Source organism: Anomaloglossus baeobatrachus, chromosome 2, assembly GCF_048569485.1.
Source record: "Anomaloglossus baeobatrachus isolate aAnoBae1 chromosome 2, aAnoBae1.hap1, whole genome shotgun sequence".
In the NCBI taxonomy this organism is placed as follows: Eukaryota; Metazoa; Chordata; class Amphibia; order Anura; family Aromobatidae; genus Anomaloglossus; species Anomaloglossus baeobatrachus.
Genome location: NC_134354.1, coordinates 449,309,202 through 449,326,612, shown reverse-complemented (window position 1 = coordinate 449,326,612; position 17,411 = coordinate 449,309,202). Strand labels below are relative to the sequence as shown.

Below are 17,411 nucleotides of genomic sequence, written 5' to 3'. Positions count from 1 at the left end.
ACAAGCCGATCGTGGAAAACATTACAAAGGATTTCGTTGCACTAAATGTAAGACATTCCCATGTGCAAAAAATGCGTTAGTTCAAGGAGAAATACGTGGCGCCGCACAGGGAATGAGTTGTGATCGTTCTTTGCTACGTTAGCTGTGGACGGAAAATCTCACACAAAAGTGTCGGTCAAGGCCACGTTAGCCATAATATATTTTTGGGCGAAAGATCTGTCCATGATACAAACGAAACATTTGCTACTAGAGTCGATAATGCAAAATCAGACATACGTTGATTGGCGAAATTATATCCAGGAAGTATGCCAACTTTCCCTAAATGATGCTCCAGCCATGGGAGGCCTGGGAGAAATCGTTCAGAATGATGAAATTTTAATGCGTGGTCGTAGAAAATACAACAGGGGACGTCTTCTGCAGGGAAATCGCGTGCCGCCAGCGCAACAGAATTATGGTAACAAGGTCGTTGGTCCGTGGATTTTCGGAATGGTGTGGAAAAAAACGGATGGGAAACAAGACTTACGCATGTTCCACGTGCTACGTCAGAACGAACAAACGTTGTGACTGATAATTCAATGCCATATAGCACCCGGCACATTGATCAGATCAGACGAATGGGACACTTATCGGAGCATTTCCACATGGCAAGGTTTCAATTACATGCATGAAACAGTGAACCATCAACAAAATTTCACTGACCCTATCAGGGGCGCAAACACGCAAAGGATCGAGTGCCACTGGGGTCACATTAAGACCAAAATATCGCCAAAAATTAAAGGTACATCGCCAAATTTATTGCCCGGTCACTTGGCTGAATATTGGTGGAAAAAGATACACAACGAAGCACCATTCAATGTCATCGTAGATGAAATAGCTGCGCAATTTCCGCTGATATCGCAATTTCTGGTAATTTTCTGACTGACTGAGGTCCTATGCATTTTTACTGTTTATTTGCTTTGCTTGTTTATTTGACACAAATACATTGACTGACTGAGGTCCTATGCCCTTTTACTGTTTAAGGCCCGTTTCACACGTCAGTGAAAAACAGTGACGTTTTTCACTGGCGTCTAAAACACGCACATGTCCCTGCGTATGCCGTGATTCACGGCACACGTGGGTTGTCTAAGTGCAATCCGGGCTCCGTTCTCCGTGGCCCGTGATTGCACTTAGAAAACTACTCACCTGTGCGCGCTCCCGCTGTCCATGGTGCTGATCGCTCCCGCGGTGCAGCATCCGGCCGGCGGTGACCCCCGCAGCAGCTGCTTCCGGGTCAGCTGTGTCGTGCATAATGAATATGCGCGACAATAATGAGCCGGCTCAGAAGCAACAAGCTGCACGGGCTGCAGAGGACATCGCTGGAGCCGGGTGAGTAAAAATGATTTTTATTTTAAAAGCACGTTTTTTTCTGGCACGTGTTTCACGGACCACACCACTGCGTGGTCCGTGGAACATCAGTGATGCCAGAAAAAAATGGACATGTCTCCGTGTGGCAATCACGCACACGCGGGTACGCCGCACGGAGACACGTGCAGTGAAAAATCACTGACGTGTGAGCAGACCCATTCATTATAATGGGTCTGCGTAGGTCAGTGATTCTGGTACGTTTAAAAAAAAGCACAAACGTACCAGAATCACAGACGTGTGAAAGGGGCCTAACTACTTTGTTTGTTTCATTTTGTATAGGTGGACACATTTTGCTTGTTTCATTTGGTAGAGGTGGAGACATGCTACACTTATACCGGTTGTTTCTGCTGTTTTAGCATCATAATGGTTCTTAAAATGCAACATGGTGCCTGCAGTAGACTATTCTTGCCAAATATGCGCACGACTGGTGCATTTCCCATCCAACCCCTGTCATGCGCCCAAACAGTAGTTTTCCAACACATATGGGGTATCGGCATACTCAGGAGAAATGGCACAACAAACTGAACGGTGTACTTTTTTACTGTTACCAATCAAATTGTCAAAATTGCTTTTTTATGAACATCACATCTGCCTAAAAAAAAAGAATAAAAAATGATCAAAATGTTATTGACAACCCAAAATGGTATCAATGAAAACAACAGCTCGCCATGCTAAAAATCAGGCCCTTAAAAAGTTCAATTTCCATTTAAGGTCTCTGAAAAATGGCACTACCCAAACCATTTTTTTTATATATATATATACTGTATATATATATATATATATATATATATATATATATACACACACATATATATATATATATATATATATATATATATATATAAACTTCTGATTTTTACCACTTAAATGAAAAATAAAAAGTCTGTAAGCAAGTTTGGTATCGCCGTAATAGTGCTCACCTGGAGAATCAGATTTTTAGGGTCAATTTTACAGCACAATGAATGCCATAAAAACAAAACCCAAAAAACAATGTTGGCATTGTATAATTTTCACCATTTCAACACACTTGGACTTTTTTCCCGTTATTCAGTATATAATACATTAAAATGAAATGGGGTCATTAAAAGTACAACTTGTCCCACAGATAATAAACCCTCATACAGCTATGTTAGCAGAAAAATAAAAAAAAATATGGCTTTGGAAGTAGAGGGGAAAAAACCTCAAAAATAAAAAATGGTCTAGTCCTGAAGGGATTAAAGCTGTCCGGATCCAGTTTCATTGCCCCTGCGCTGGTCTGATGCTGCAGAGGAAAAGCTGCGAGGATAAAGTTCGGACAAGTGGCATGACCGTGCCACCGACTCAAACTATGAATCCACAGGGTTGCACAGAAGACAACTCTAATAAATCCAGATATACAGCTCATCAAATAATTGCTCATCAAACAACCATTCCTTCCTGCTAAATGCCCCTACACCCTTTTACCCCTAGTCTCCACATAGGCACAACCGGTTTCGCAAAGGAAAATGTTCACATTTGTCATTTGCACTTGAATTCGTACTTTACAACCGCAAACAGAAATGAAAATTGTACATTGCAGACATTACACCCTTCATTTTAAAGAATTAGTAGACAATAATGAAATATCTCAACCTCTTCTACTATTATTTGAATAACAAAAACTTGAAAAGCAGAAATCAAAATTCCCTATTACCCGGTATTCGTTGATGAGCCAATGGTGGTAAGCGGCAGTAACTTCTTCTCCCTGGTACTTTCTCCAGTCAATGTTAATAATGTTTTATCTGCATGTATGTAAACAACCATAATTATTTAAAACAATGATGAATTAAGATGTTGTAGAGAATTGTAGAAATAAAAAGGTAACATTTATCAAGGTTCTTAAACTCTATACTAGTATGTCATATATGAGGTATCATGTTTGATGCAGGTTCAGGAACTGAGCCTGCATTATATCCAGCAGACACTACATTCATAGTTTTACCCAAAGCCTCTTTTATATTTGCAGAAAGATTTGTGTTACTACATAACCAACTAATTTTCCAATCACCTTAAACTTTCAAGCAATGGGGAGAAATTTTATAGGGGTTGTACAAATTTTAATTAGTGCTTCACTTACCAAAGCACATAATGGAGCTTGGTCTGGGACTCCGTTCACCAAATCCATGGTCTAATCCATCATTCATGTTCAGGGCCTAAAGTTAAATACAGCAATAATAATAAAATGTCATTCAAACATTATGTATGATATATGTTCATGAAAAATTTAGAGGGAATCTGTCAGTGGCATAAACCCTCCTGAGCTATCTATAGTATATGGCTATGCAGGTCAATAAAATGATACCAGCGATATCAGATATCAGCCTGGACCAGGGAAATGCAGTGGATGTTGTGTATATGGACTTTTTAAAAGCTTTTGATACGGTGCCACACAAAAGGTTGGTACATAAAATGAGAATAATGGGGATAGGGGAAAATATGTGTAACTGGGTAAAAACTGGCTCAGTGATAGGAAATAAAGGGTGGTTATTAATGGTACGTACTCGGACTGGGTCTCAGTTCATAGTGGGGTACCACAGGGGTCAGTATTGGGCCCGCTTCTTTTCAACATATTTATTAATGACCTTGTTGGGGGCATGCGGAGTAGAATTTCAATATTTGCAGATGATACTAAACTCTGCAGGGTAATCAATACAGAGGAGGATAATTTTATATTACAGGGAGATTTATGTAAATTGGAGGATTGGGCTGAGAAGTGGCAATTGAAGTTTAATGTAGATAAATGTAAGGTCATGCACTTCGGTAGAGGAAATAACATTTATGATTATGTACTTAATTGTAGAACACTGGGTAAAACAGACACAGAAAAAGACTTGGGTGTATGGGTGGATGGTAAACTTCACTTTAGTGGACAGTGTCAGGCAACTGCTGCCAGAGCTAATAAAATAATGGGATGTATTAAAAGAGGTATAAGTGTTCATGAAAAAAATATAGTTCTACCTCTGTACAAGTCACTAGTGTGACCGCACTTAGAATACTGAGTACAATTCTGGTCACCGATATATAAGAAGGACATAAATTCAAAACACTGCACTCTCTTCAGCATGAGGTAATAGTAAAAGAAAGTCAACAGATTCGTTTTTATCGTGCAAACCAAGTGTCTTTATTTATGAACAAAGTTAGTGGGAGGGACTAAGGGACGTTTCGGCCCAAGCTGGGCCTTCTTCATACCAAGTCACACTCCAATCATAGATGAACTAATATCACAGAGGGAATTTTTTTCTCTCTCCTTTTTAGGGGGTTTTTTGGTATAGAAATGGTGAGGCACTCCACCCAGGATAGAAGGATTGTGGTAGTAGCAAAACGCAAGCCCTTGCTCGTGCTAGCAAATGAATAACTATTGGAATTTGTCCTTTTAAGTTGGGAGAGTTCAATAACTCGTGGTCCCTTAGGTTTACAGTAAGTGGATAAGGTCACGTATAATGCACTTTTGTCTAGAAGCATAGGGGGCTTACTTGCATCTGCAGGCTTTAGGATAGGAATGTAGCAGTGGGTAATGGAGTCCTCTTTGCAGCCGTCTTCCCAGTCTGGGAAGACGGCTGCAAAGAGGACTCCATTACCCACTGCTACATTCCTATCCTAAAGCCTGCAGATGCAAGTAAGCCCCCTATGCTTCTAGACAAAAGTGCATTATACGTGACCTTATCCACTTACTGTAAACCTAAGGGACCACGAGTTATTGAACTCTCCCAACTTAAAAGGACAAATTCCAATAGTTATTCATTTGCTAGCACGAGCAAGGGCTTGCGTTTTGCTACTACCACAATCCTTCTATCCTGGGTGGAGTGCCTCACCATTTCTATACCAAAAAACCCCCTAAAAAGGAGAGAGAAAAAAATTCCCTCTGTGATATTAGTTCATCTATGATTGGAGTGTGACTTGGTATGAAGAAGGCCCAGCTTGGGCCGAAACGTCCCTTAGTCCCTCCCACTAACTTTGTTCATAAATAAAGACACTTGGTTTGCACGATAAAAACGAATCTGTTGACTTTCTTTTACTATTACCTCATGCTGAAGAGAGTGCAGTGTTTTGAATTTACATTCTATAGTCCGGACCTTGGTCCTCTCACTAGCACCTCTATACCACCCTTAATAGAGCAGTGTTCACACCATATATACCTTTAATATAAGAAGGACATAGCTGAACTGGAGAGGGTGCAGAGAAGAGCCACCAAGATTATTAGAGGAATGGGTGGGCTGCAATACCAAGACAGGTTATTAAACTTGGGGTTATTTAGTTTGGAAAAACGAAGGCTTAGGGGGGATCTAATCACAATGTATAAATATATGAGGGGACAGTACAGAGACCTTTCCAAAGATCTTTTTACACCTAGGCCTGCGACTGGAACACGGGGGCATCCGCTACGTCTTGAGGAAAGAAGGTTTAATCATAATTACAGACGAGGATTTTTTACTGTACGAGCAGTGAGACTATGGAACTCTCTGCCGCATGATGTTGTAATGAGTGATTCACTACTAACATTTAAGCAGCGCCTGGATGCCTTTCTTGAAAAATTTAATATTACCAGTTATGTATATTAGATTTTATGACAGGGTATTGATCCAGGGAACTAGTCTGATTGCCGGATGTGGAGTCAGGAAGGAAATTTTTTCCCCATTGGAACTTGTTTGCCACATTGGGGTTTTTTTGCCTTCCTCTGGATCAACATGTTAGGCTATGGGTTGAACTAGATGGACTTAGAGTCTCCCTTCAACCTTAAAAACTATGATACTATGATACTATGTCTTATTCTGGAGAGATCAAAGTTTTCCATAGATATAAATGAGCTGTTAAGATGTATGGGTCAGACATAGATCTCCCTTAGAATTTACCTCCAGGGCCTATTTTAAGTGAAAGGAGGTATTATCAGCATGAGACATGTAGATCAGGAGAGTAAACTGTCAGTCATTATATGTTTCCCACTGGCAACGTCCCCTTTCATTTAAAATAAGCTCTGGGGGCATATTCTCAGGAAGATCTACTGTATGTTCGGCCCATAGATCTTAACAGGTAACTTACATATTAAGAAAATGTGGATTCCTCTGGAATAAAACATCCGACCATAGGTATCATTTTATTCAAGTATGACCTACATAACCATATAGACACCTTAGTAGAGATCGTTCTACTGACAGATTCCATTTAAATGAGTTATTCCCTTTCAAATGTAATTTGTTTGTATAATTTGTTTTAAAAAGCAGATCACATATTTCTCTCCTTCCCCAGGTCCCCAGGTGGCTGTGGCACTGACGTCACATCGAAAGTGGGCAAGCCAATCAGTGAGCTCAGTGGATCAAAGGTGGTTAGCTCACTGATTGGCAGCCCAATTGGACTCAGGGGGAAAAATGAGTATAGTGAAAATTATTTTCCTAACACAAAATGCAAAGAGGAACAAATTGTAAGGAGATAACAATGGTAAGATCAGGGAATGAGCATTAAAATGTTACTGTTTTCACTGGGAGAACCATCACCATAACTCAGGTATCAGGTATATGAGAGACTTAAGGGGGCTTTACACGCTACGATATCGCTAGCGAGCGTACCCGCCCCTGATGTTTGTGTGTCACGGGCAAATTGCTGCCCGTGGCGCACAATATCGCAAACACCCGTCACACATACTTACCTTCCTAGCAACGTCGCTGTGGGCGTCGTACAACCTCTTTGTTAAGGGGGACGTTCATGCGCCGTCACAGCGACATCACACAGCGGCCGACCAATAGAAGCGATGGGGCGGAGACCAGACACATTAATGACACGCCCACCTCGTTGCCGGTGGAGGCAGGTAAGCTGTTGTTCGTCGTTCCCAGGGTGTCACACGTAGCGATGTCCACAACGACCAATGAGATTTTGAAAATGAACGACGTGTCAACGATCAACGATTAGGTGAGTATTTTTGATCGTTAATACTCGCTCGGAGCTGTTACCACGCAACTACGTCGCTAACGATGCCGGATGTGCATCACGAATTCCGTGACCCCGATGACATATCATTAGATATGTCGCTGCGTGTAAAAGCCCCCTTTACTGCACTTGACCAGGCTATCTGGTATTCATTACATTGGTGTAGTCCCAGGTGAAAAGGTCCTTACTAATATCTCTCAATTATAGGTCAGAAGAATATCATTGAAATAAAATGCCCAATAAAGCTTGAGCGAGCATAATCACACTGCTAGCCAAGTGCTTTCCAAATCAATACAAATTTACTGTTCAAGGGAGACATGGAGTAACAGAATGCAAACAAGATGCGATTCTTAGGAATCTAAGAGAAATAAGGAGAGTGCTTTCATGCCTCTTGTTCAGTCTTCTCAAACGAATCATCAGTTTCCAGAGTAAAGTAACTGGTTTCAGTGCTAAGATTTGAGTCGTCTGTGTCTTTAGAATTGTCCTATTAAAGAAGCAAAACCCAAAACCTATAAATTTCTATAGTAGTAATCCAAATGGCGATATAATAAACATTTTAGCGAGTACAATAAGGGAAATACGTTATGTAGCAAAATATATTCTGTTGACTGTATTATTATGAAGATTCCATTGTGTACATATATTGACGTACAAGGCAGAAACTAGTGCCCTACAGTACAACTTGTCACATAAAAATGAGGTCCCATTACACATATTGCTGTACAAGGTCCATACTAGTGTCCCACAGTACTACTTGCTACATAAAGATGAGGTCCCATTACACATATTGCTATACAAGGCCCATACTAGTGCCCTACAGTACCACTTGCAACATAACGATGAGGTCCCATTACACATATTGCTGTACAAGGCCCATACTAGTGCCCTACAGTACCACTTGCCACATGAAAATGAGGTCCCATTACACATATTGCTGTACAAGGCCCATACTGGTGCCCCACAGTACCACTTGCCACATGAAGATGAGGTCCCATTACACATATTGATGTACAAGGCCCATTCTAGTGCCCCACAGTACCACTTGACACATAAAGATGAGGTCCTATTACACATATTGCTATAAAAGACCAGCCATACTAGTGCCCCACAGTACCACTTGCCACATCAAGATGAGATCCCGTTACACATATTGCTGTACAAGGCCCATACTCATGCCCCACAGTACAACTTACCACATGAAGATGAGGTCCCATTACACATATTGCTGTACAAGGCCTATACTAGTGCCCTACAGTACCACTTGCCACATGAAGACGAGGTCCCATTACACATATTACTGTACAAGGCCCATACTAGTGCCCTACAATAAAACTTGCCACATAACGATGAGATCCCATGATTAGCTACAAATGAAGTACTGACGTACATTTAGGATAGTGCATGCTCTCCTACGCCCTCCATCAGGAGAGAGGAGGGAGTCCAGAGAATGCAATAGCCACCAATAGAGTAATAAAAGTATTAGGGTGTGACCGCACTTTGCGTTTCCACCTGCGTTTTAGGTGCTTTTTAGCTCCGTTTTGAGAAGCACCTTTTTCATGACAAAAGGCATGCATTTTGATTTTCCAGCAAAGTCAATTGAAAATGGGGATTTCTAGACCACACTTTGCGTTTCTAACGCTGCGTTTAATTTGCATATTTTGTGCCAAAAACCATGCGTTCAAAGAAGCAGCATGTCAGTTGTTTTTGCCATTTTGGGTGCGTTTTGATAACATTGAAGTCAATGAGAAGTTGCAAAAACCAAGATTCCTTCAAATTTCTGCGTTTTACCTGCTTTTTATGTGCAGAAAACATGCGTTTTGGACATCAAAATAATGAATTTATATGTCCCTTTACACACACACATAATCCGACAAATAAATTTAAGAAAAATATGCATTTATTGCTATTTTAGTGATAAAATGAATATTACCGCTATAATTTTAAGAAATATATCTATTTTTATTATTTTTCCCATTAATATAGATTTGATCCTTTTTTTTCTCTTTTTTCATTCTGTTTGACTATTTAAACTTTATTTAGCAGTGTCTGGATGTTCAAAACGCATCTGTCAAAACGCAGGTGAAAAAGCATGTAAAAAGCGCTGAAAACGCATCTAAAACACGGTAAATACGCATGCGTTTTCAGCGCTAAAGTTCTCAAAAAGGCAACTTTGATCAAATCAATTAAGCACAAAACGTGCGTTGAGAATTGCAAGTAGGAGAACGCAAAGTGCGGTCGCAGCCTTAAATTACCTTTTCTAAAACACCATGTGTCAAAACAAAGGATACGACATGAAAATATCTTAGTGTGACTGTGATGCTTACTTGGTGTGACTTCATTCCCACTGGTTGGATCTCACTGTAATCTTCATTCTGTAGAGTTGGGTATTTTTTACCTATTTAGAAAATAAAGAAAATCTGCATTTTATGAAGAAAAAAAAAAAGTCAAAATCTGGGCAGAACATTGTTCAGTCCTCCACGAGCTGTACCATGGTTTCATCAGTGATTAGTCAGTGTGTGGACAGAGTGCAGACATGACTAGCTCAGTATTGTATAGCAGACGAGTACAGGAGCTGCCTATTATTTACATTCAGTAGTCTGGTCCATAAATTGATCTATACTAGCGCATCCTGTGATTTTTCCAGGCGGCCAATATGTGAAAAATCACCCATGTGCACTAGCACCTAAGCGAGATTTGGTGCATTTGCAGTCTGTCGCACACAGAAAGAAAATATGTTCATGTGAATAAGCCCTATTTGTATACAAACTATGATCACAGCTCTTACACACATCTATATATATAATTGCCTTATTCTGTCTGTCTGTCTGTCTGTCTTGCTCCAAACTTGTGTCCTTACGGTGACATACGGTGACACAAAGCTGATTGGCCGCTGGGCTCGCCTCGGCTCCTCCCCCGCATGGATTGGCCGCTCGCCTTGCCTCGGCTCCTCCCCCCGCATGGATTGGCCGCTCGCCTCGCCTCGGATCCGCCCCCCGCACGGATTGGCCACCACTCACACTCAGACTCAGACTCACACTCAGATGCACACTCACACTCAGACTCACACGCACACTCACACTCAGACTCACACTCATACTCAGACTCACACTCAGACTTACACTCAGACTCACACTGAGACTCACACTCACACTCAGACTCGCACGCACTCACACTCAGACTCAGACTCACACTCAGACTCAGACTCACACGCACACTCAGACTCAAACTCACACTCAGACTCACACTCAGACTCACACTCAGACTCAGACTCACACGCACTCACACACACTCAGACTCACACTCAGACTCACACGCACTCACACTCACACTCAGACTCACACTCAGACTCACACTCAGACTCACACTCAGACTCACACTCAGACTCACATGCACTCACACTCAGACTCACACTCAGACTCACACTCAGACTCAGACTCACACGCACACTCAGACTCAAACTCACACTCAGACTCACACTCAGACTCACACTCAGACTCACACTCAGACTCAGACTCACACGCACTCACACACACTCAGACTCACACTCAGACTCACACGCACTCACACTCACACTCAGACTCACACTCAGACTCACACTCAGACTCACACTCAGACTCACATGCACTCACACTCAGACTCACACTCAGACTCACACTCAGACTCACACTCGCACTCAGACTCACACTCAGACTCACACTCAGACTCATACTCAGACTCACACGCACTCACACTCAGACTCAGACTCACACGCACTCACACTCAGACTCACACTCACACTCAGACTCATACTCAGACGCACACTCAGACTCAGACGCACACTCAGACTCAGACTCACACTCAGACTCACACTCAGACTCACACTCAGACTCACACTCAGACTCACACTCACACTCAGACTCACACTCAGACTCACACTCAGACTCACACTCAGACTCACACTCAGACTCACACTCAGACTCAGACTTACACGCACTCACACACACTCAGACTCACACTCAGACTCACACGCACTCAGACTCACACTCAGACTCACACTCAGACTCACACTCACATTCACACTCAGACTCACACTCAGACTCACACTCAGACTCAGACTCACACTCAGACTCAGACTCACACTCAGACTCACACTCACACTCAGACTCACACTCAGACTCAGACTCACACGCACTCACACTCAGACTGACACTCAGACTGACACTCACACTCAGACTCACACTCAGACTCACACTCAGACTCACACTCAGACTCACACGCACTCACACTCACACTCAGACTCACACTCAGACTCACACTCAGACTCACACTCAGACTCACACTCAGACTCACACTCAGACTCACACACACTCAGACTCCCACTCAGACTCACACTCAGACTCACACGCACTCACACTCAGACTCACACTCACACTCAGACTCACACTCAGACTCACTCACACTCACACTCAGACTCACTCACACTCAGACTCAGACTCAGACTCACACTCAGACTCACACTCAGACTCACACTCAGACTCACACGCACTCACACTCAGACTCACACTCAGACTCACACTCACACGCACTCACACTCAGACTCACACTCACACTCAGACTCACACTCAGACTCACTCACACTCACACTCAGACTCACTCACACTCACACTCAGACTCACTCAGACTCACACTCAGACTCAGACTCAGACCCACACGCACTCAGACTCAGACTCACACTCAGACTCACACTCAGACTCACACTCACTCACACTCAGACTCAGACTCACACGCACACTCACACGCACACTCAGACTCACACGCACACTCACACTCAGACTCACACTCACACTCAGACTCACATGCACACTCAAGACTCAGACTCACACTCAGACTCACACGCACTCACACTCAGACTCACACTCACACTCAGACTCACACTCAGACTCACACTCACACGCACTCACACTCACACTCAGACTCACACTCAGACTCACTCACACTCAGACTCACACTCAGACTCACACTCACTCACACTCAGACTCACACTCAGACTCACACTCAGACTCACACGCACACTCACACTCAGACTCACACGCACACTCACACTCAGACTCACACGCACACTCACACTCACACGCACACTCACACTCACACGCACACTCACACTCAGACTCACACGCACACTCAGACTTACACTCACACTCACACGCACACTCAGACTCACACGCACACTCACACTCAGACTCACACGCACACTCACACTCAGACGCACACTCACACTCAGATGCACACTCACACTCAGATGCACACTCACACTCAGACTCACACAAACACTCACACTCAGACTCACACTCAGACTCACACTCAGACTCACACGCACACTCACACGCACTCACACGCACTCAGACGCACACTCAGACGCACACTCAGACTCACACTCAGACTCACACTCAGACTCACACTCAGACTCACACTCAGACTCACACGCACACTCAGACTCCCTCACACTCAGACTCAGACTCAGACTCACACTCACACGCACACTCACACTCAGACTCACACTCAGACTCACACGCACACTCAGACTCACACTCAGACTCACACTCAGACTCACACGCACACTCAGACTCACACGCACACTCACTCAGACTCACACGCACACTCAGACTCACACGCACACTCACACTCAGACTCACACGCACACTCAGACTCACACGCACACTCAGACTCACACGCACACTCACACGCACACTCAGACTCACACGCACACTCACACTCAGACTCACACGCACACTCACACTCAGACTCACATGCACACTCAAGACTCAGACTCACACTCAGACTCACACGCACTCACACTCAGACTCACACTCACACTCAGACTCACACTCAGACTCACACTCACACGCACTCACACTCACACTCAGACTCACACTCAGACTCACTCACACTCAGACTCACACTCAGACTCACACTCACTCACACTCAGACTCACACTCAGACTCAGACTCACACTCAGACTCACACGCACACTCACACTCAGACTCACACGCACACTCACACTCAGACTCACACGCACACTCACACTCACACGCACACTCACACTCACACGCACACTCACACTCAGACTCACACGCACACTCAGACTCACACTCACACTCACACGCACACTCAGACTCACACGCACACTCACACTCAGACTCACACTCACACTCAGACGCACACTCACACTCAGATGCACACTCACACTCAGACTCACACTCAGACTCACACAAACACTCACACTCAGACTCACACTCAGACTCAAATGCACACTCACACTCAGACTCACACGCACACTCAGACTCACACGCAAGACTCACACGCACACTCAGACGCACACTCACACTCAGACTCAGAATCAGACTCACACTCAGACTCACACGCACACTCAGACTCACACGCACACTCAGACTCACGCACTCACATGCAGACTCACACGCACACGCACACTCACACGCACACTCACACTCAGACTCACACGCACATTCACACTCAGACTCACACGCACACTCACACTCAGACTCACACGCACACTCAGACTCACACTCACACGCAGACTCACACTCAGACTCACACTCAGATTCACACTCAGACTCACACTCAGACTCACACTCAGACTCACACGCACACTCACACGCACTCACACGCACTCAGACGCACACTCAGACGCACACTCAGACTCACACTCAGACTCACACGCACACTCAGACTCCCTCACACTCAGACTCAGACTCAGACTCACACTCACACGCACACTCACACTCAGACTCACACTCAGACTCACACGCACACTCACACGCACACTCACACGCACACTCAGACTCTCATGCACACTCACACTCAGACTCACACAAACACTCACACTCACATGCACACTCACACTCAGACTCACACTCAGACTCACACGCACACTCAGACTCACACTCAGACTCAGACTCACACGCACACTCAGACTCACACGCACACTCAGACTCACACGCACACTCACACTCAGACTCACATGCAGACTCACACGCACACTCACACGCACACTCACACGCACACGCACATTCACACTAAGACTCACACTCAGACTCACATGCACACTCAGACTCACACTCACACTCACACGCAGACTCAGACTCACACGCAGACTCAGACGCACACGCACACTCACACGCACACTCACACGCACACTCACACTTTCACACTCACATCAGATCGCATCCACGTCCTGCAGCGGCGGAACACACACACCTCACACACATATCAGATCGCATCCACGTCCTGCAGCGGCGGAACACACACACCTCACACACACATAAGAACAGACACACACACACACATCAGATCACACTCACTCTCACACACACCTCACACACACATCAGATCGCATCCACATACTCACAACATCCCGTGATATCGCTTGCTTCTCGGTGGCGATACTGTGCAGTGATCTTCCAGGACCTGCCGGAGGATCATATGGCCGGAAACATGTGGTATCTCCGGATGTTGTGAGTGTGTCAGCGCGTATGTGCGATATCGTCAGTGTGTGTGTGTATGCGATCTGATGTGTGTGAGTGTGTGTGTGTGTGAGTGTATGTGATCGGATGTGTGTGAGTGTGTGTGAGTGTATGCGATCGGATGTGTGTGAGTGTGTGTGAGTGTATGCGATTGGATCTGTGAGTGTCGGCAGAGGAGCACGGCGTGCAGCACAGCTGCTGGGACCGCCCACCGGTGGGCACAGGGAGAAGTGGGGTGTGTGTGTGAGTGTATGCGATCAGATGTGTGCGTGTTTACTGTCTGATGTGTGACTGTGGAGCACGATGGGGGGTGCACAGCATGGGGGATGGAGCACGATGTGGGGTGCACAGCATGGGGGATGGAGCACGATGGGGAGTGCGCAGCATGGGGGATGGAGCACGATGGGGAGTGTGCAGCATGGGGGATGGAGCACGATGGGGGTGCGCAGCATGGGGGATGGGGCACGATGGGGGGTGCGCAGCATGAGGGATGGAGCACGATGGGGAGTGCGCAGCATGGATGATGGAGCACGTTTGGGAGTGCGCAGCATGGGGGATGGAGCACGATGGGGAGTGCGCAGCATGGGGGATGGAGCACGATGGGGAGTGCGCAGCATGGGGGATGGAGCACGATGGGGAGTGCGCAGCATGGGGGATGGAGCACGATGGGGTGTGCGCAGCATGGGGGATGGAGCACGATGGGGGGTGCGCAGCATGGGGGATGGAGCACGATGGGGAGTGCGCAGCATGGGGGATGGAGCACGATGGGGAGTGCGCAGCATGGGGGATGGAGCACGATGTGGAGTGTGCAGCATGGGGGATGGAGCACGTTTGGGAGTGCGCAGCATGGGGGATGGAGCACGATGGGGAATGCGCAGCATGGGGGATGGAGCACGATGGGGAATGCGCAGCATGGAGGATGGAGCACAATGGGGAGTGGGGATGGAGCACGATGGGGTGTGCGCAGCATGGGGGATGGAGCACGATGGGGGGTGGACCACGATGGGGGGTGCACACCTCCCCCCAAAACACACACACACACTGCCACACACGCACTGCACAACACACCACACACACACACTGGGAACCACAAACACCGTCCTACACAGACACCCACACACACAGACAATGCCGCAGACACACAACACCCAACACACAAACACCGCGGCACACACAAATATACGCACATACCGCACAACACACACATTGCACAAAACATACCTCCCCCCAAAACACACACACACACACACACACAAACCGCGCAACACACATACACAACGATACAGACACACAGCGCTCCACAAATAACGACACACAACGCAACACACAAACAACACCGCTCTCACCCCCCGCTACACCCAGACAACACCCAGAACATGTACAGCCCTTACACAAACACTTGGTAACTACACACAACAACATCTATATATATATATATATATAACAAAAATCATACATTAACTACACAATACGTAAATTCTAGAATACCCGATGCGTAGAATCGGGCCACCTTCTAGTTAACATATAAGTGCTGTGTGACGTTACCTACTAATCAGCTATGGTTTAATGCTCCAGGGTCCTATATTATTGATTGTTCTCAGTGAGAGAAACAAAATTATAATCTTTTCTTAGTTTCCTACATATAACACTAAAGGCCGCTTTACACGCTACAACATCGCTAAAGCGATGTCGTTGGGGTCACGGAATTTGTCATGCACATCCGTCCGCGTTAGCGATGTCATTGCGTGTGACACCTATAAGCGATTTTGAATTGTCGCAAAAACGTTTAAAATCGCTAATCGGTGACATGCCCCCCATATTCCCAATTATCGTTACTGATGCAGGTACGATGTTGTTCGTCGTTCTTGCGGCAGCACATATCGCGATGTGTGACACCGCAGGAATGAGGAACCTCACCTTACCTGTGGCCGCCCGCAATGAGGAAGGAAGAAGGTGGGCGGGGTGTTACGTCCCGCTTATCTCCGCCCCTCCGCTTTGATTGGGCGGCCGCTTAGTGACATCGCTGTGACGCCGAACGAACCGCCCCCCTTAGAAAGGAGGTGGTTCGCCGGTCACAGCGACGTCGTTAGGCAGGTAAGTAGTGTGCCGGGTCCGTGCGATTTTGTGCACCACGGCCAGCAATTTGCCCGTGACGCACAAACGATGGGGGCGGGTACGCACGCTAGCGATCTCGCTAGCGAAATCGCAGCGTGTAAAGCGGCCTTTAGTATTCTAAAGTCATACTACAGTGTATACATATGACTGCCAGTTATCTTTACATACATGTAGTAGTATATGCTTAAATCTGTAAATTCCTTTATCTACATCTACAGATACAGAACAGGTCAAAATTTTGGACACACCTGTTATTGTTTTTATCTGATTGGGCACATGGCAGATGCAGACTGAAAGCAGAAAAAACACAAAAGAACACATATGGGAACAAGGAATAAAGAAACATGAAAAAAACTAAACAACATATGTGTTAAACCTTAGATTCCTGAAAGCACTTCCCTTTTACGTTGATGACTGCTTTACACTCCCTTAGCA

The 17,411-nt window shown here is 45.5% G+C and overlaps 1 protein-coding gene across 1 annotated transcript in view; it reads right to left on the bottom strand.

Annotated features, from left to right (window-relative positions):
• LOC142289832 (uncharacterized) overlaps positions 1-17,411 on the bottom strand; it is a 509,301-nt gene that overhangs the window by 55,742 nt on the left and 436,148 nt on the right. Inside the window, exons 12-15 of the mRNA XM_075333759.1 lie at positions 9,666-9,736; positions 7,730-7,825; positions 3,500-3,575; positions 3,077-3,164 (exon numbers count right to left, since the gene is read on the bottom strand). Of these exons, the coding sequence (XP_075189874.1) occupies positions 3,077-3,164; positions 3,500-3,575; positions 7,730-7,825; positions 9,666-9,736 (331 nt within the window). The remainder of the gene's footprint in view (positions 1-3,076; positions 3,165-3,499; positions 3,576-7,729; positions 7,826-9,665; positions 9,737-17,411) is intronic.